Source organism: Choristoneura fumiferana, chromosome 17 (assembly GCF_025370935.1).
Source record: "Choristoneura fumiferana chromosome 17, NRCan_CFum_1, whole genome shotgun sequence".
Lineage (NCBI taxonomy): Eukaryota > Metazoa > Arthropoda > Insecta > Lepidoptera > Tortricidae > Choristoneura > Choristoneura fumiferana.
In genome coordinates this window covers 18461746-18482744 of record NC_133488.1, presented here as the reverse complement: position 1 = coordinate 18482744, position 20999 = coordinate 18461746, and the positions used below count along the sequence as shown (strand labels likewise).

General features: G+C 37.6%; 1 protein-coding gene across 3 annotated transcripts; it reads left to right on the top strand.

Annotated features, from left to right (window-relative positions):
* Positions 1 to 34: 34 nt before the first annotated feature.
* Positions 35 to 20769, top strand: LOC141436711 (uncharacterized). Of its 3 annotated transcripts, none has more exons than XM_074099732.1 (8): positions 35 to 736; positions 1713 to 2119; positions 2976 to 3836; positions 10060 to 10422; positions 11914 to 12018; positions 13243 to 13335; positions 13961 to 14146; positions 15397 to 20769. In XM_074099732.1, the coding sequence occupies exons 1-8, from the start codon at positions 448 to 450 to the stop codon at positions 15436 to 15438; spliced, it is 2346 nt and encodes a 781-aa protein (XP_073955833.1). In that variant the 5' UTR covers positions 35 to 447; the 3' UTR covers positions 15439 to 20769. The 3 variants fall into 3 exon arrangements, with proteins under 3 accessions (XP_073955833.1, XP_073955834.1, XP_073955836.1); XM_074099735.1 differs by lacking the exon at positions 35 to 736 and adding an exon at positions 1309 to 1610 and having other exon boundaries at positions 1689 to 2119; XM_074099733.1 differs by lacking the exon at positions 11914 to 12018.
* The last annotated feature ends 230 nt before the right edge of the window (positions 20770 to 20999 follow it).

Below are 20999 nucleotides of genomic sequence, written 5' to 3'. Positions count from 1 at the left end.
ATTACTGTGGCAATAAATGCTAGTTGCGGTTGCGATGCGATTTGATTTGCGTCCTTGTGCAGTATAGTGGCATTTTTCTAAATATTAATTAATATTTTACCAGACATTTAAAGTAAAACGTGCGCTATCATAATTTCAAATAAGAAGTGCAGATTCTACATTTTAACAAGTACTTAATTTAGTTATTAAATTTGTTACAATGACCCCGAGTTCACGGCTGCAGTTGCTAGCGCATCGTGATATTTAACCAACCACCATGAGAAAAATACTACAAACATTCTAGACAAGTGTTATAGAGTTGTTCTTTACAGCGTTTTACTCAATGTATTATCGTACTTCGACTATAATCAGTTTTCCTTGATATGATCAATAAAATTACGAAGACGTCGTACGTCCAGACGGCATGGTGATACAGTGATATTGTGAATCGGAAATATGTAAATAAACATGAACGATATAAGCGTGAAAATAGTAGACTTTGCAAAGGAACAGACGGGGGTTGATATTCTGCCTTCAGGGGACACTGTGCCCAACAATGAAGTCGATCCGCTGGCGATAGACGACGTAAAGGTCAAGGAAACGGTGGTGGCGACAGAAAGAGAAAAAGTGCCTGATGAAAAGCAAGAAGTTGAGGAAAAGGCGGGAAGCTGTGATCAGAATGCCAAAGATGAGAATTTAAGTGGGAAGCAGGACAAGTGTGCTGATGATTTGAAAGTGCAGACAGAGCAGCTCAAAGGTACCTCTATTTTTACGCGCAGTACATAAAGTTTTGCTTTATTTTATTTTGTTGAAAAACAATTGAGCGATTTAGCTATAAGACAAGGTTCAATATTGATTTTTGATCCCAGTGTGTAGTATGTATATGGTCCTTTTTGATGCTAACACAAAAATTAAGAATTAAAATTGAAAACAGTACAAAAAAATAAAAAACAATACATACATTTTGTAATTTGTAGTAATTAGAAATAATGAAATTATAAGGTTCAATTAGATCTGATGTTACTCTGTGTTAATCTGTGTTACTCAATGGTTAATTAACTATTATAAAGTATTACTTTGGTTACCTGCAACCTTACAATAGATATGTCATCTCCACACTGTAAGAACACACAAATCACACAAACCCGACTATCACCACCACCACACAACACTGATGGACGAGTTTTGAACTCATCCAGAGTTCATCTTCAGAGCAACACAACCATTCACCATGCTACTAGATGTTAGACTAACAAACCAAAACAAACAAGTGTCATTATTAATCCCAAGTACCCACTTTATTTTTCTCAAACAAACAACCCACAATTTTTTTTATAACTAATTGTCACAAAAGTACTATTTATTTACCATTGCTTGTTTTATAAATCGTAACAATTATTGTTCAAATTAGACCCAAGCTGTAGTAAGGAAGAAGAAACTTTTACATGCTCATTAATAATAGACCCCATAGTAGTTATTGTTCATTGATATGGACCCCTGCTAAGTAACACTTGATTCAATAAATTAATTCAGTATAGTAATTTTTGTAGAATTAACAGGCTATGTAGCATTTTGTTCTATGATTTTACCAGTCAACCCATTGTACCCAACTGGCACTTCACACCGTTCTGGTAGCTATAAAATTCCATTTAATTTTTCTAAATGAATACAGGATACATTTTAAGTATTTTTTTAATTAAAAATGAAAGTCAAATATATTTCTTACATTCCAGAGGATCACCTTAAAGAATATACTAAATCATTAGCAAGTACAACAGAAGAAGTTACAGAACCAACAGAGACTCTTGAAAATGGATCGGAAACAGAGCATACACTCCACCAGAACGCTGAAACAACCCCTGAACTTGCTCCCACGGAAAAACTCGATCCCACCCCTGTTGTAGAAGCTAAAGAGGTCAAAGAGACCCCACAGGATTCAGCGGATCCAGAACTGAGGGAACCAAGTCCCGTTAAAGAGGTTCCTGTAAATCTTGTACCGAAAAAAGAGGAGGAAGAAGTTAAGTTGGAGGAAAAGGTGAACCCTGATGTAGAGATGATTGCAGCACCTGTTAAAGTTAAAGATGAAGAGAAAGCAGTACCAAAACCTTCTGTACAAGCAGTGAATGGAGATGTTGGAAAGGTAGTTCTGTTACTAGTCCAGTTATAGATAGTGCCACAAGAGTTGTAAGTGAATGATTACACACACAGCTACAAAAAGAACTGATTGCTCAAAAGGAGAATCTTGCTGTCATTACATGACATGTTATAACTGTGTGTGTAATCATTCACTTCAACTCTTGTGGCACTACTTATACTGTGAATTTAAATAAGTATTGGAATATTTATTACTCCTATATGGGAGAGATCTATGTCCAACTGGATGGCCTGTGGCTGATATGATGATGATGATATATTAGTCTTATTATCTGTACTTTCAATGAACTAAAAGAATTTCTTTTCTCACCTGCAACCTTATGGTAGTTAAGTTTATGCAAGATTATTAACTGTACTTTCATTTTGCTACAGAGACCAGTGAATGATCTATCTGTTATGATCTCAACCCCACAGTAGGACTTTTCTTTGCAGCTACAGTCAAAACCATTTATAGTGACACCAGTTATAATGACATATCACATGTAACAACCAAGAAAAATTCTCAACACACTTATGAACTAAAATAACACTGGTTATAAGAACCAAACACTGTGGCAGATTTGCCCTAAGGCCCAATAGGCGGGGGCCTAGGGCGGCCAATTGTGACATAAAAATTCACTATGATGATGACAATGCTGACAAAGGGGCGGCTGATAATAAATGGCCTGGGGCCTAGGGCAGCCAACACTGTGAATCCGCCACTGACCAATCATGTTTAAAAACCAAATGTCCCTTTGATGGTGTTGGAAACGATTTTGACTAATTGTAAATCTTACACTTGACACTAAAAGTATGTATTATAAAATTTGGAGTCTTTGTACATAAAAAAATTATACTTTTAGGAGGAGCAAGCAACAAAAAGGCGAGCAAGCGAAGAAACAGAAACCGAATCACCACTCAAGAAGCTATGTCAGGAAGTAGAAAAGACATTCCCCCAACATGACACCATGATCAATGATTATATACAAACAGCTACCAAGAACAACATCGACGAAATCCAAAGGCATACAGAACAACTGCTTTCTGAAATCCAGACCCTCCGAGAACTGGCACAGAAGAAAGAACATGAATGGAATAATATTTTACATCTTAAAAAAGTCAAGGAAGAGATTTTACTGAGGCTTTTGCGCCGGAAACAAGTGATATCCTTTGAAAAGGCAGCTGATGTTAATGGTTCAGATCGGACAGATCCATTTGACTATTTAAATCAAGGGAAGAATCTGGCAATAGATAAAAGTGATGAAATTTCAGGCTTATCGCTCAAACCACCAGTGTCTACCATGAATCCTATGATGCAGTCTCCAGTAATGCCAGTCACATCACATTTTAATCCAATGGTTGGGTTGCCCCCTCCATATGATAAAGCAGCCCACATGCAGTCAATGCCAAAGCCAGTATTCCCTCAGCCTCTAATGTTACCTGGTCCGCAAATGACAGGATTCCCTAGAGACATGAATGGCCAGTTACCAGCTTTTGGTATGCCAATGGGCCGCCAAGGCCCTACCAAAGATGTCAAGTCAATCATAGCTGACTATAGACAGAGAAACCCTGATATAACACCAAGAAGAGGGAGACGGATGAAATCCATTTTGAACCCCAACATGATGAATAATCCCAGAGCGATAGCACCGAAGATCATGGATGGCATGAACAGCTTTAATAATCTCAACAATTTGAACATGCTTTTTAACAATTTGGATATGGTAAGTAAAACTTTGACTTTTTAGGGTTCCGTAGCCAAAATGGCAAAAAAGAAGTTTCACCACATCTGTCTGTCTGTCTGGCCGTCCGCGACTTTGCTCAGGAACTATCAATGCTAGGAAGCTGTAATTTTGCACGAATGTATATGTAAACTATGCCGACAAAATTGTACATTAAAAAATTAAAAAAAAAAATCTTTTTAGAGTACCTCCCATAGAAGTAAAGTGGGGGTGATTTTTTTTTCTCATCCAACCTAGTGTGGGGTATCGTTGGATAGGTCTTTTAAAACATTTGGGATGGTAGTATGTATATCAAACTTACAAGGAAAACTATAACGGTTATGTTTCTTGAGAGTTATTAGTAGTTTAAGAGTAAATAGCAGCCTAAGGTATAAAATATACCTAAACTTGGAATATTCCGTACAAAATACGAAATCCCTAGAAAAATATTACTTAATTTTTTCATAATGGTTATGGAACCCTATTTCGGGCGTGTCCGACACGCTCTTGGCCGGTTTTATTATTTATAGCTCAAAAATTCATTTTACTCATATGGGAAGAGCCAATATTATTAAGGCATTGATAATATTAAAAGATGCGATTTCGAATCTTGCCTGATGATTTGGTTTGCGTAAACTGTGATGGCATATTGTTTGAATTATCCCGAAATTTCACTTTTTAAAAACACCAACAGAATTTATTCTGGGTTTATTTTGGAATGCAAGTAGAAATGCCATCACTTAGTTTACAGTATAGGTCAGTGGATCCCAATCTTTACTGTGTGTGACTACTTTTACATGTTGTAATTATTTACGCCATCTTAGTAAAAAAAATAGACTTATGTAGCTCTAGATACGAGTTCCGGTGTCTATGCATACCTGCCGTCTTACGCACAATTTGGGAAATTCTGGTATAAAATTGTTTTTAAAATTTGAAATGAAGTCTTCTTTCTACATGTAGCTGCCACAGCGGAGCGTGCAAAAATATGTGACACATCCTACCAGACCTAGAAATAATCCTTTCAGATATTATTGCACGCTTTGTTGTGTCAGAAATTTGTGCTGGTGACTGTACTGTCGTACTGACGTAAATGAAATTTTCTCCTTTTCGCGTTTATTTCGATACACGCGAACATTTTCTTTTTTTCTCTATTCAGGATTTTTTGGAAAAAAATGCAACTATGTCATTGTTGCTTTAGAAATGCGAATATTTATTTAGGAACATAAAAAGCTCGTATTAAATAGTAGATTGTACAACAAGAGCATAAAACGAGCTATTTTACCTGAGACGTTCATATAGCCACCCAAGCCGGTACGGCGAGGGTGGATAGACACGTCGAGGGGAAAATGAGTTTAATGCTCGAGTTTAACATTCTGCTTTTCACTTCGATGGCGAGGAAATGAAATAGCAACAGTGAAAACAATTCTTCACTTACTAGGTACCTTCTATTGTTCATGCATTACGATTATAATTATAAATTTTTAGTTTTATTGGTCTATTTTGATTGATTTTTAGTTTTATACAAATTAAAAATTATTACAAAAATATGTAGAAACTTCTTTGTTCAAGGCAATTAGGTAATTGCCTTAGACAAAGATTGTATTTTATGCACTAGAGCATAAAAAGTCATTTTATGTCGCCTAGATCGAGCATAAACACGAACTTTACGAGCATGAAAAGTGAAAAAAATATTTTTTAACAACTGGCCATCCCAATGCCACGTGACATTCATCGTTTGAACCCGGGCCTCGGTCGCGTTCGTCGCTCCTAATTTGAGATCCTTGGCCCCGATTCCCAGTGCGCTTGCTGTGCGCCCATAGCATTTACTTACGTCTTGTTATAGAAAATCGACTTTACCCGCAAGGACGGGTCTGGGGGGGGGGGAGCATGGGGTTTATAACCTTGCTCCCTGGGCCGTGGGCTTGGTCTAGGAAAAAAGAAAGTAGTTTTTTTTCTAAAGAGGTGAATTGACTTTGTAATAACTAGAATTTGACCATATGATCCCCCCTAGCTATATAAATGTTGCAATGCGACCTCCCCCCCCTCCCTGACTATAGAATTTGCCATACTACCTCCCCCCCTGGAAAATATAGAATTTGCTATGCGACCTTCCCCCCTCCCCCTGGCTATAGTTTTTGACCATAGGATTCCCCCCCTCGCTATAAATCCGAATCCACCCTTGTTTAACCGTAGCTTCACTCACGTTAACCATCAGATCTGGCATTTGACCCTCGAATATGGGAGTTGGACCAAGTGCTGCCTAGCACTTCAAGCTAGCTCTACAAGCTAAATAGTTAGCATGAAAAAATTGTAAAAAAATCATGATTGTAGTGCAGCTAATTAATTTAAAAGGAAAATTGTCAAAAGTAATTAAGCTCTACAATTTACAGGTAGGTAATAGTCGATCAAAACTTGATCCCACTAATATTATAAATGCGCAAGTTTGTAAGTCTGTTTGTTTGTTACCTTTTCACCGAATCGCTGAACCGAGTTAGATGAAATTCGGTATACATATCTGTATACCGAATTTCATCTAACTAGTTTAGAGCCCTGAAGAAGGATATAGGATAGTTTTTATCCCGGATAATTGCAGTTCCCGCGGGATAGCGATAAACTAATTCTACGCGGACGGAATCGGGGGCAACAGCCAGTATTGAATATTTGCCGCATGCTAGTACGGGGCCTACAATGCGTGGCCCGACACGCCCTTGCTCAGTTTTGAAAAAATTAGCTTTGTATTTACCACTACTGGTATTGACACGATTGCAGTGCTATTAATCGAATCATGGCCGTTTACTTTGCGTTGGGATTGTCACGAGCTCAGACTTGAGAATGTCCTTGAGAATGCACTCGATAACTAGCGATGAAGCAGAACACGCTTGTTTCTTTACCTACTTTCATTAAACATTGGCAGTTGGATAGTCGAATGTTTAGTGAAACTGATTACGAAGCTTCAGGTTCCGGGTTCGATCCCCGTTCGGGACAGATATAGTGTACCGTAAAACGGGGTACACAAAACTTGCCGTACCTACTTGAAAATGCAGGAGCTACTTTTGAATTTTTTTTAGACCATCTGTGGCAGTGAAATACCGGCCTTCATAAATTACCTAACTTTTTACTTCATTTGCTCAATCGAGTTATGAATATTTGCGTTTTTATAACCATTTTAAATCTATGAATGTAGCCTCAAAATTTCCTAAAGTACCGGTTTACGGTATGAAAAATAGAAATTACTAACAAGGGCTTGTCTCACGAGTCTTGAGTGTTTAATGTTGTTCTTGGCGACCGACTGAAACTGGAAAAGACGCGTTTTCCCACAGATAAGACCAAGGCTGATCGATTGCTCATCCCCAAAAACCCCTACATACCAAGTTTCATCAAAATTTGGAGCCATTCCTACATCCCTGTAATAAATAAATATGCAAGAATTGCTCTTTTAATGGTATAACAAATATATAATAGTAATATTAAAGATGTAAGATATTTATTTAAGTATGTATCTTTATATACATATAAGTATGTTTATCTGCTGTCTAGTACTCATATCATAACACAAGCTTTAGGACCTTACTTTGAGACTAGATCAATTGGTGTCAAGTGCCTCATGATATTTATTACATAAGCTGGAAAATTTACAGCTTTATAATTGGCCGTTGACCCCAATAAGTGATGCCCGTTTTCTAAAAGGACATGTTTGGTGGCATCATTAATTAGGGAGGCGTTTGAGGGGGATTAAGCCGAATTTTCATCTCACCCAATCTCAAGTTTTATTAGGGCTAATTATCCTCAAATTTACAATATAAAAGTTTCCAGAAACCGTGTTACAAGGTGTTGAATTCAAAAGAATGATGATTGTTAAATGATTCACTAATCATTTGGATCTTGTTACGGTTTTTATACTGTGTCATTGTTTCTCAAGCATTTCGACCTTGCGATTTGAATAATGAAATGACAACGCTTCCCGACCGGAGTGGCGCATGCGCAGTGCATGGAATTATTATTTTGCGAATAAGTTGGCCTATTGCGAGCTTTAACAGTTGAGCGTGTATAGAATCTTGTCGTAGCGACACAATCGTTTACATTTACAAACATCATAGGGTAAAATTTGCTTTGTTGATATAACAGCATTGACATATCTATGTATAGACTGCATGTTTCTTACATCAAAACGGCGCATAAAATTTGTTCATAGCGCGGATTTGTGAACCTTTACTATAGTTTGTTGACGTCCGTGTCAGGGGTTGTGTCAAAGTAGTATTGATGATAGACGTGCAGCGCGTTTTGATCCAAACGGCCAGTCTAGTGCCGGAAGGTACATAGCTGTCAATGTATAACAGTGTTCCGTAGTAGCTTAGGCCGATTCCATTAGGCGTTCCATCAACGTCTATTGTCATTTCAAAATAAGTTTAATATTCTGAGACCTGAACAGTTCGGGTTTCAGAAAGGCAAGTCAACGTCACTAGCTGCCTTCTCGTTGACAAATAAAATTCTGGTTCACTTGAACAGGAGTTTGCCGGTGACATCATTTTCTTTGACATGACTCGAGCTTTCGATTTTGTGTGCCACAAGACACTTCTGGCTAAGTGTGAGCTCTACGGTATCAGAGGTGTAGTTAGAGACTGGCTCCGAGATTATTTGCACTCTAGAACTCAATTTGTGGAAATATCTCAAATTGACTCGACCAACAGCATTGAGGTTTCTAGGTCTTCCACGAGAGTAAATAGTGTTGGCGTACCGCAGGGGAGTATCCTGGGACCTCTGCTTTTTTTACTGTACGTTAACGATCTACCCAATGCTATAAGTTTTCGATTGTAATACTCTTTGCGGATGACCTATCGGTTGTTATACCATGTACTGATGCAAAACGTAAATAGTGACATAAATAAGACAATCGCTGATGTAATAAACTGGTTGCGTAGGAATAATTTAAAAGTAAATATAGATAAAACCACATTTATCCAGTTTGTGAATAGAAATGGCAAAAAGCAACAACTGGCGGTAAATTTCGCAGACCAGGTGATAACAGAATCAAGTCATACGACATTTTTGGGTATTTGCTTAGATGACAAGTGCGCTTGGGGTGAGCATATTAATAAATTATGCAATAAAATAAACTCGTTTGCTTATGCCCTATGGAAGCTAACTAAGATTAGCACTAAGCAGACCGCAATACAGGCTTACCATGGTTACGTTTGTTCATTGCTCAGATATGGCGTTCTACTCTGGGGAAATTCAAGCCATGCAAAACGCGCACTTATAGCACAAAAACAGTGTATCAGGGCGATCTGTAACGTGGACGTCTTGACATCCTGTAGGCCGCTATTTAGACACCTGAATCTATTGACTGTACCATGTATCTATATATATGAAGTTTGCCTATTTGTCAAGACTCACCCGGAACTCTTTAGGACCCGTAAAGATACATGTCAATTTCATACAAGGTACCCAAATCGTCTCGTTGGTCCACTCCGTAAGACACAATTGTACAGCAAGAACGCATACTGTAAGTCCATTGACATCTTTAATCGTTTGCATGATGACATCAAAAATTTGCCTATTGAATTATTCAAGCGTAAACTTAGGAACTGGCTAGTACAAGAATGTTTCTACTCTGTTCAAGAATATTTTGATTATTTTATACACTGAACGTGACATTTTATCATGTAATTAGTTTTATTGGATCTGTATTGTAATCATGACATATTGGTGATATTATTTTATTTTATTGTAATTTTGACATGTTAGTTATCACATTATTAGGCGTACATATTGACATTGTAATTTGAAACTTAAGTAGGTACTCTAAACTGTTGTCAAGGCATGTTTCTTCATATTAAGGATAAACTTTGTTACTGTCTCTTCTGTGCTCATTTTGCATACCAGTTTCTGGTGAAATGTGTGAGACCATAAAATGTAATACCAGCTTTTGTACCACATTTTTACGCAAAATAAAGATATTTGTATTTGTATTTGTATTTGATTGCCGTATTAGGTTTTCAAAGGTTTGTGTAAATCGAATATACATAAAAATCGGACTGTTTAGAACCGTATATGGGGTCAAAACTCTTTATTTTTTAATTAAAACCTACACAATGAGCAGGATCCGCCCTTCTCACGACTAGCGCCAACTACCCTGTCACAGAAATCCATATTGTAAGCTCCCCTTTCTCAAACTATACTTATTTTTCACTAACTATTTGTTTACACGTCATACATTTAATTACAGAACCAAAAGGCTATGCTAGAACGGCTGCAACAAATCCAAACGGGCACGCTACCGAACGGTCTCTCTTTCAAAGACGTACTGGTCCAATTTGCTAACATGCAGCAGGCCCCGCCCATGATGCCGACCAGGCCCCCAGAGACAATCACCAACCGACCACCGGAGCACCACGTCAGACCTGAAGGCAGGAGACGGCCGGAGAGGACCCACGAAGAAGTCCAGAAGCAAGCTGAAAGGATGGCTTCACCGAGCCCGAGGTTACCTCCTCCTCCACCGTACCCAGAAATATCTTTACTACCGGTTACCACAAGCCAGGAAACGCCGACGACGCAGCAAAACTCACTCCTACATGGCATTTTAACTAAGGTACTGATCGCTTCCAGTTTTAATTTCATTGAGTTTTAATTCATTTCTAGTCATACACTTTCAGCTTGCAACGCCCTGGTGCGATATACTGTTGCTTGCTTTTCGAAGTGGAAGTGCGTCTCTGTCTATTTAGAGTGGTAGGAAAGAGACGTGTGTTGTACTTTGATAAATAGTGGCCGTATGTCGTTCCTTCTGTGCGATTCATTGTTAAACTGTGTTACGATTTTGTTTCGCGCTCCTGCTTTTTTTTAAATAGTTATTTTAGTTTCTTTTTTACCTTTTTAATGTGTTTAACGTAGAGCGACGATAAAAAATATTAGCTTAAGAAATATAAAACTTACGGAGCACACCTTTGTACACGCCGCTATAGCGTAGAAGTAGAAGTTCAACTTTATCTCGCTCTAACACTACGCAACTTAGCCCGATGTCAATAGAGACGACCTATTTTCTTTGTTACGTAGACTACGATTATCTTTAATAACCTCCTTTTGGCTTTAATGTGACCTTTGATACCTATACCTACTTATATGAGCGAACAGGTTAAAGGAAATGTTCCATCTATTTGTGCTGGCGATTTAATTAAGTACCAAAAAACAAACAGCTGAAGACATATAATTATTAAAAAAACGGTTTATATTACTACCTACTATGTTTAAGAAATATTAATCTTAGTCAACAGAATATCATTGCGAAAATCCTGAACCTGAGAGTGAACGTAGATCTGGAGAAGTCTTATTTGCTCTGCAAGTACAAACTTAAGCCACTGATAGAAAATTGTCAGAGCGCGATGCAAAATCGTAACTTCCATTTGATATTCTGTTTTCTGATAAGCCGGGTCTGCAGCGGCCAATTTTTCTTACAAATTAGACAGTTGCTCTAACCATGTTTCGTTTAAATTTAATTCTAGTTATATACTGTAGGGAATATTACGATTTTAAATACAGATTAAAAAATACGCTCATGATAAAATAGCCCAATGTGAAACAGTAAAGGAAATTAGCGGTTTCTAGTCTACTAAAATTACAATTCTCCCTTTTGGCTTTTTCTAAACGGAGCGACTTAAATAACTATTAAAATCACTCGACATGCCTTACTAAAGTGGCAAAACTGTATTTTCCCACAAAGCCTTGCCACATCGACAAGACAGCTTTAGACAAAAATGGTTTCTGTCAACACATCTAGCTAATAGATCAGATATACGCTGTCGCAGGACATCTGGTCAGTTCATCACTTCCATTAAAACCTTAACCATCAGTGTCCCATCTTAGAAGGTTTCCTTGCAACAAATTACAACGCATAGACGTCCAAAGGTCATCTTGTAGATACATAGACATCACTGAGAGTGTTCAGGTAGGGCAGTGATTTATGATTTGTTGCCAGAACGATTTTCTTGCAAAAAAGTGTAACATTAGGCTGTCCACGATCGCTGCAGGCCCGACCCGCATTCGCATTACAAATCTGGTACTTGAATGGGTGTTGCCAACCTTGCAGCAGGCGCTCCCTGCACAGAGTTACTCGCCGACGTTGGCTAAACTGCTCACGTCGCCTGAACGGAAGCAGAGTGCGCCAAATCTGCCCGCGTTCGGTCAGGCCAAGGTACCGCCTCAATGTGTACACGAACCGATCGGTGTTCTAAAATTGGCCTTGATCATTCAAAATTCGAAATTTAGATGTAAGATACCGTTTGGGTAGTTGATTGTGTTATGTTGTTAGTTAAGCGAAGGTCGTACGTAAATAATGCAGCGAAACTAGCTAGTTGGTTTTAATTAAAATAAAAAAACAGACTGTGGGAGGATCCAATTAAGGGTCAAAGTTATGTAAAAGTAAAAATATGCTACAAACTTTACTTACGACTTACGTAAACTGAAAAGCTGTCATATTTATTAGTTTATAAAATGTATTACAAAGCGAGTTGCTCAAACATTTCGTTGAGCAGTTTGTGAACCTGTCAACTATCCAAGAAGCGTTATTTGTAATTAAAATACTGGATAATGCCCCATCGAGCATACAGAAAAATGGCAATACTCATTTGAAAAATCTCGAGATTGTCACTAAGTGGTAAAGGGAAATTAATTAAAACTCATTAGCGTATCCGTTAATTAGCATTGCTTTGGTTTTGTTAATTTAAATCTGACGTTCGTTTAATAAGATTATGAGGTCGCAAGAGCGATAAAATAAATTAAAAAATACAAAAATCCTACTTAATGATGATTTCTTACCTTGACGTATAAGAATGTTGTTTACAAAATTTAGAAATCCACAGTTTAGTTCCAAAGAAATGTAAAGAAAAACCATGATTTAATTTAATTAATTTCTTTTGTCCATTTTATTACACCGCACCACCATTCATGACACATCATAAGCTCACAGATAAAAATTATAATTTTAAAATAATATGCTACAGACTGAACAAGACTGTTCAGTTGTATTCTTGCTGCCACCAATTTTAGTTGCAAAACAATGTAACGTTGGACTCTGTATACTCTGTAACTAAATGTGAATTTTTGTGTTGAAAATACGTAATAAAGACTTTTCTTTATTAATTTAACTCGTCAAAACACGAATTTTAAATTACTCCCTTATGATCATAATATCATGATATAATTTAAGTTGGAAAATACTTCTGCCTGTTTTCAACCGCTATGTTTGAATTTTTATACCTACTAAAAGTGCTGAAACGCTATTAATACATATTTGTTGTCTATATACATACATACTTTATTTCTCTCGTTCTAATTTATATCGTTAGAGCGGGAGAAGGGCCTATTATAAGTAGCTCGCCAAACTCTGTTATACTAATTTGAGCCGTGTGGTGTTCAGAATTGCGGCGAAATCACGATAACGCCAGTGCAGCCGACGCCGCCGCCGGCAGAGGCCGCGCCCGAACAAAAGCCGGAGGAGGTGGTCCAGTTGGTGAGTTTGTATCTGACCTGACACATTGTTTATAGTCTTTGGTATCTGACCTGACACGTGCATAGAGCTTGTATCTGATCTGACACGTATATGGAGCTCCTATCTGACCTGACACTGTTATTATAGAGCTTGTATCTCACCTGACATGTGTATGTAGCTTGTACCTGACGACACTTATTTGTACAGGTAATATTTGACCTGACACGTGTTAGTAGCTTGTATTTGACCTGACACTTTTATTTCGACCTTAAATCTGACCTGACACGTCGTGTGTAGCTTGTACCTGACGACACTTATTTGTACAGGTAATTGACCTGACACGTGTACAGGCTCACATCTGACTTGGACACGTGTGTGTAGCCTGTATTTGACCCGACACTTTTTTATAGCTTGTATCTGACCTGACACATGTATAGAGCTAGTATCTGACCGGACACTTTTATTATTTATTTAAAGGTCTAGATTTATGTATTTATAGAGCTTGTATCTGACCCGACACTTTTATTATATTATAGAGTTTGTATCTGTCACCTATCCAAACTTTTGTCAAAACTTACTCGAGCACCTGCTGAAATATATTATTTTTCTAAAACTCTTTTTAAAGTCGTGTTTGTCGATTATTCAGGACGACGAGGAGTCCCCGGTGTCGGAGGGCTCCGCGGCGGCGTCCCCCGCGGACTCGGGCTCCGGGCGGCTGGTGATCGACGAGGGCGGCGACGACGCGCCGCTCTGCCAGGGCTGCCGGCGCCGCGCCGCGCAGTTCGTCTGCGCCGGCTGCGCCAACCAGTGGTACTGCTCGCGCGACTGCCAGGTACAACATTTAATACTCTACCGAAGTTGCAGACTAGCGTTTGACCGACTGAGTAGAATAGCACCAACCCCTTCTACTAATGAGTGTCGTAAAAGGCGGCTAAAGTATTAGAGAGGAAGCACCTAAGCTCTCCATATACCAGAGAAGGAAAACTTGAGGTTGTAACGGAGGCGTTCTTAGCGGAGGCGGATGCGGAGGCGACGAGTTTTGCCTTCGCGGATGCGTAGGTGAAAGTGGATTTGGAAAAAATAGTAGTTTATGCTTTATTCAACTCAAAAATCTCTAGAATTTCTAAAAAAATCTGCCAAATCTCACTTGTTTTCGGCGTCATCGTGCATGTGACATACCTATTGTGTAATAAACAATTACTTTGTACAAAATCACTTGCAAAAATCGCGGTTCAATCAAACATATACATTACAATTTCGTACGTCCAAGCAACAAGACAGGTTGATTCCTGTCTTGTGATTCCTGACATACGCCCGCCCCCACCCCGACCGCGATCCCGCTGCGCGCCGAGATAATAAAATGAGAAATAAACCTCCGTTATAACTCCGCAAAAAAAAATGCGGAGGCGGAGGCGAAGATAAGATTTCTTGCGTAACTTCCGCAGTAACTGAGGCGGAAGCGAAGTTCCGTTACAACCCTAATCCAAACCATCCGTCGGTTGTAGCGGTCATCGTTTCACTGGGCTGCGGGGGGTAAGAACGACAAAGGGCATCTGTGATAGCGCGCCCACTTATGGCACTAAAAATGTTCATGCGCAAATGACTTCTGAATTTAGGACTCCCAGGAATACAGAAGTTCTTCTATAAGAAAATTGGCTACGTAAGCCAATGGGGAATGGAAGAAAATTTTAGAAACGCTTGAAACTTTATATAATATCCGATTTTTAAGTAGCATCAATTAATTTAAAAAAAAGAAAGAGTTTTCTTTACCCCCAAATTACGACAGTCCGGTCGGTTACGGGTTGTGCCATAGTCCAGAATAGAAAACATTAAAAAAGAATTTATGTGTCTTTGACTCCATCGTTTTGACAGGTGACACTCATTGCCCTAGTGTTGTTTGTATTGTGACACTAGGGCAGTCCCATGAGGCCTGAGAGTGCGAGCGAGAGGTACCTTTAAAATTATTTATGATGAATCAGTATAGTGAAAGCTTTTAACTGTTCTTTTTTTATTAAAGTAAATTCTTTCTTTCTTTAAGTTGAATTGTTACGCTGTTAATAAAACAATTGGTTTATTTATCAGGTGGCGGCCTGGGACGACCATTCAGAGATGTGCTCCGGCTAGCGCCGCGCTCGTGACAGCAAGCGGCAGCGACAGCGGAAGCGGATTACACTGTAGTGACATTTGCCTTATATTATAATTACTACAATAGGTGAATCTCTTGTTCCGGTGGTTGGATTTCTTTGAGAAATCTCGCAGCAGCTACACTCGGAGACAAAACACTGCATGACGCATTCACTGCCGGAAACGCATATGTGCGTCGTGGTTCAAGCTCATCGATGCTTGTCATAATATTTTGACTAGAGCAAAGCGACACGACTGCGACGACGGATAATGCATACATCACGCGGCGTCAGTGTCGCTGCGCTCGAAATGTTACCATAGACTATATAGTTGGTTACTTTTTGCGCAACAAATTTGACCGGGTTTGACCACCAGCAAGCCTACAGCCGACGGTATAAGTTGCAGTCACAGTACAGTTGGTGCCCTAACATAAGTATCCACTTTTATATGCAACTAGTATGAACAAGTGGATACGTAAGTTAGAACCGACCGTACATTATTGAGTGTCAACTGCCAAAGAGAAAAGAATAACGAAGTGTCAACTATAGAAACGGAAAAGCACTATTACTGGCGTAATAGGTATGGGTTTGTATATTACTTTGATCTCTATCGCGGCGTCAAGACGCAGCGTTACTGACGGCTCTGATACTTGGTTGAGAAATCAAACGTTAGCAGTTGTTTGAACGCACATGTGCGTTTGTGGCACTTGACGAAGTCTCTGGTCTGCAAACCGGCAGAGAATGCGTAAGTTTTTAACAGCAAAGTATGAAATTTAATGCAGTATTTTTAGTCCCAGAGTATATTTAGTTGGGAGTCAAAGGACTGATTGTGTCTTGGTTAAGTCTGGGGTGTTATTTATAAAAATATTATTTTTACCGAAAGGTAATTTTTAGTAAAGTTTTCTTCTATGTAGTTGGACGTAGAGCTGTGTCATAAAGCTTCCTTCACGTAGCTTCGAATGCTATTTTCAGCCTTTTATAGATTAGGATAGAGTATTTTTTTCAATGTGACTACCAGTTGTAGTTTTTTTTTACATTATTGTGTCTAACTGGTAACTTTATAGATAAAGGTTTGTGAACTCTATAAGTCATACAGGTTCATGTCTCTATGGGATTAAAAAAAATGACACAGCACCGGCGTGATCTTGACTATATGCGTATTATATGGCGGTGATAATTCGCGTGTACTCAGCATTTGTGACAGGCAGTCATAATTAATTCTATGGAGTCGCAACTTCAACTCATCGCAAGAAGTTATTTTACAGCGCCGGTTCTAGCCCTTCATCGAGGTAGAGCGAGATGCCTACACCGCATTCGCGCCTCTCAAAAGGTACCATCATCATTTTATTTTGCACTTAATACTGGAAAATGGCGCCCCTATCCATCTGGCGCCTAGAGAGACGGCTCCTTTTGCTCTACCTCAGGACCGGCGCTGGTCTTTTACATTATCAAAATGACAGGTTGTCAAAGTAATGCAGTTGGTTTTTCGGAGTTTCTCCAGTGACGAAATATTAAGATATCTTTTAGCTGGACTTTGACATCAGTAATAGTGAAAATATCATAATAAAGTATCACAATACAAGGTTGTGAATCATAGACTCGGTTTATCGAGATCATCTCAAATAAAAATAAATTATAATCTTCAAATGTTTCTGCAAGCTATAAAAGAATATTTGGTGCCCTGTTTGCCTTCAAAAAAACAAATCATATGTTTTGTTTTAAAAGCTGCTAATGTATATTATTTAATTATTTATATTTTATTTTATAATTATACAATATCTCAAAATCAAGGAGTGAATACAGATATCGTCACTATTTTGAAAAAACCTCGTATCTAAAATCAATATGTCAACAAAAAACCTCAACATAATGTTCATAAAGTTCACTTGGAAAAATTATCTATTTTGAGGTACTAGGTTTTTTTAAGTAGTGACGATATGGAATATGTATAATTTTAGTGAATGATCCCCCACTGTTAATTAGGCCATTCCTCGTATATTCAATGCTATGTGTAATATAAGCCGTACCTACAGCGTGTCCTAGGAATGTTTACGTGAGTAAAATTATATCCGGACATTGGGAGTTAATTTATTCTCACTCATTTGACACGCTGTATAATGTAGTTAGCGATCAGTAGGTTTAAAAATACAATAAAATCGATTTATGAGTGTAAATATTATCGAATTATATATATATGAGTTCTGAATTATGCCGTGCTTAGAGACAGTAGTGTCGATTCAAATTGAATAGTATGTAGTTCTCTATATTGATGTTTTTTTATGAGTTAATATGGCGTAAATTTTCTTCTTACAAATGCTATACTTAATTGTGTTATTCTTTCTGGGTGCATATAGCCATGAAACTTACTGATTCTACCCGCTTCGTCTTCTTTCCACTTACTCCGGATGTAGAGACTATGCGGAGATTCACGGTTTACAGGCTTTGATTTGAGGCAAAAAAGCAACAGCTTGGAAAATTGCAAATTCAGCGAAAACTGCATAATCCTTTGTTAATATCGTTCTACACATTGTCTTGTTGTTTCGCGTACTCGTACGAAAACGCGACTTTCAAGGTCCAATAGTCGCGATGTAGTTTTGTAAAACCGCGAAGTAATTATGAATAGAACTGAAAGGTAGTAGGTACACTAGTCCATAATAATACTTAAATTACATCAAATATTATATGAAACGATAGATCTCTTAATCCTGTTGACATCCCACTAATATTATAAATGTGAAAGTTTGTAAGTCTGTTTGTTTGTTACTTCATCACGTCGAAACCGCTGAACCGATTTAGATGAAATTCGGTATACAGATAGTTTTAGTCCCGGGAAAGGACATAGAATAGTTTTTATCCAGGAAAATTGCGAACGGAGTCGCGGGTAACGGCTATGTTTTATAATATAAACGATTAATTTTGATGTGCTACTTTGTTTAATAGGCCGTAAACATAATATTTACTAAATTAAATGGCCTAATCGGCTATGCTCTCCCTGCTAAGACTCCACAGCTTCGAAATAATTTATCTGTGCCTTTTTAAACACCAATTTTTGCGGCATAATTCAGAGCAGAGCGTGCCTGAGTGAACACTGCACCGACCTCGTGGACGGAAATCGTCTAAAGATTATACTTAACCGAAATACCTTCCAAAAAGCCAAGTCCATAATGTGCCCGACATACTGAGACTGGCATAGACGACAGAACACGGATTTAACCAATTTGATTCTTAAACCACTATAGCGCCTTGTCATTGTGACATTTGTGTCATTCGATAAGTATTGTTACCTATATACAAATAAAATATACTAATGTAAGGTTCTATGATGACCCAGGAATAAAACTGGTTGACTGTACATTCGAAGAAAAGCATTTGTTTTAACCGAAAATTAAAAGTGGCTTGTTAGCTCGCAAGTAAACTGCATGAGTGTAATTTTTGCATCTTAAAAGGCAGCCACCTGAAATATTAATGCCATCGTCTATGCTAATCTTAAGCATTCATATAAATAATCAAATACTGTGAAATTGTATATAGATATAATCCGATAGTAAAGATTAGAAAACGAATGAAAGAGAAACTAAAAAAGTATATAGAAAATTATTGTCACCTTAACCACTACATCAGAAATGTTACACAGAATACGGCACCTTCATTAAGTTTCTATTCTTTATTGTGGTACTCTTAAATAAAAATAAGTAATCTGTAAATGAAAAGAATCCCTAAAATAAATCTGTAATTGACTTAATTTTATAATAATTATTAATTTGACCATAGTAACCGTTATTAAATGAATAAATCAACACTAATAGGACCATCCATATCCGAAATTAAAATATGTTATAGGAACAGTCTGACTCCGATATCTCTATACAGACAACCAATCATAAATATCTAAATCTTTTGTTACTGATAATACCATGGTATGTGAGTAAATCAACGTTGCCAGACAGCCAGATTTTTACGAGAAGTTTAGATTTTTAGTCCTTTAAATAATATCTTTAGTGTCCCGGATAGGCCAAGTCCAGCTTTTCGGGGATACCTCGACGGACACTACGTAAAATTTGAATCTCAAATGAAAGAATAAATAAATAATAATAATATCATGGGACACTTGACACCAATAAGGAGCCTGTTTCACCACTCATTGTAAAATTGTACATAATAGAGAAATGTGATGCCATCTCGGTTTATTCGGACAAAACGAATAGAGACGACATCACAGATATCTGTCACATAAAATGTACCAATGAGTGATGAAACAAACCCAAAATCAGTTAGATTAAAAAAAAAATTAGAAGGCCATTGGTATCAGAACCTATCAGCTTGTACGGAGCGCTCAATGCGGAGCTTCAGAAAAGCCTCTTCAAAAATAGTAGATTGTACAACAAGAGCATAAAACGAGCCATTTTAGCCGAGACGTTCATATAGCCACCCGAGCCGGCACGTCGAGGGGAAAATGGGTTTAATGCTCGAGTTTTACACTCTGCTTTTCACTTCGGTGGCGAGGAAATGAAATAGCAACAGGGGAAACAATTATTCACTTTCTATATAGCTTTTATTTTTTATGCATTATTATAATAATTCCATTTTTTAATTTTACTGATTTAATATGATTTTTAGTTTTATATAAATTAAAAATTATTTAAAAAATATACAGAAACTTTTTTGTTTGTGGCTGTTGACACCTGATTACCTTGGTCTTAAGTTGGTCTTAGACGAAGATTTTATTTTATGCACTAGAGCATAAAAAGTCATTTTATGTCGCCTAGATCCAGCATAAATTCGATGTATAGATATTAAGAGTCCCTTAGTAGTTACCTATTTGTCTCCTACATAAAACACGTTTGTTTCGAAAAGCAAGAACAATTTTTACTAGTGATTAATCAATTTGTTACTATGGTCGAATCGAATCAACTCTACTAGAATGTTACAATAATAATACTATTTATTTTTTACTCAACATTACATAAATAAAGATAATGAAACGTTCATATCTGCTGTGCGAGCCGTGCCAAAACATACGATCTTGGTTAATTTTGTATGTTATCTACACATAAAACAAATCTGGTTGTACTTACGTCGGGAACAAATAATTTGACGACTTTTTTGACTTAAATTGACAGCTACCCTCATTCTATTTCCACTTTTTGTAAATCTTAAGAACCATTCTGTGAAGACGCATCAATGTTCAAAGGTTTCATAGTCGTATGCGACTTACTGTATTTCTCAAACGCTAGTCACGTGTTTTGTTACCTATATAAACTGTTTATGTATTTTATAACTTATATGATGTTATATAAGAATGTATTAAAACGGTACTGTCTTTGAAACCAAACACTGTTTTATTGTTCCCTGAACTGCGGCAATAATAATTTTCCTTGTTCTAAATATTATAGATGAGTTTTGTTTGTCTTTCTTCCCAACTGCTTTGATAAATAAAGTTTAAATGTGCAAATATATTTTTGCAACCTAGTTGAGGTAGGTTTTGAGTTCTTAAGTTCTACGTACTTTGACGTAGGTACCGTCGAGGTTGGAAATATGAGCTTATGTAACACTTCAAAAATA

Coding starts and splice junctions, on each gene's coding strand:
- LOC141436711 (XM_074099732.1), top strand. CDS start 448: ATGAACGATATAAGCGTGAAAATAGTAGACTTTGCAAAGGAACAGACG. Junction 737..1,712: donor GCAGACAGAGCAGCTCAAAG/GTACCTCTATTT, acceptor CTTACATTCCAG/AGGATCACCTTAAAGAATAT. Junction 2,120..2,975: donor TGAATGGAGATGTTGGAAAG/GTAGTTCTGTTA, acceptor TTATACTTTTAG/GAGGAGCAAGCAACAAAAAG.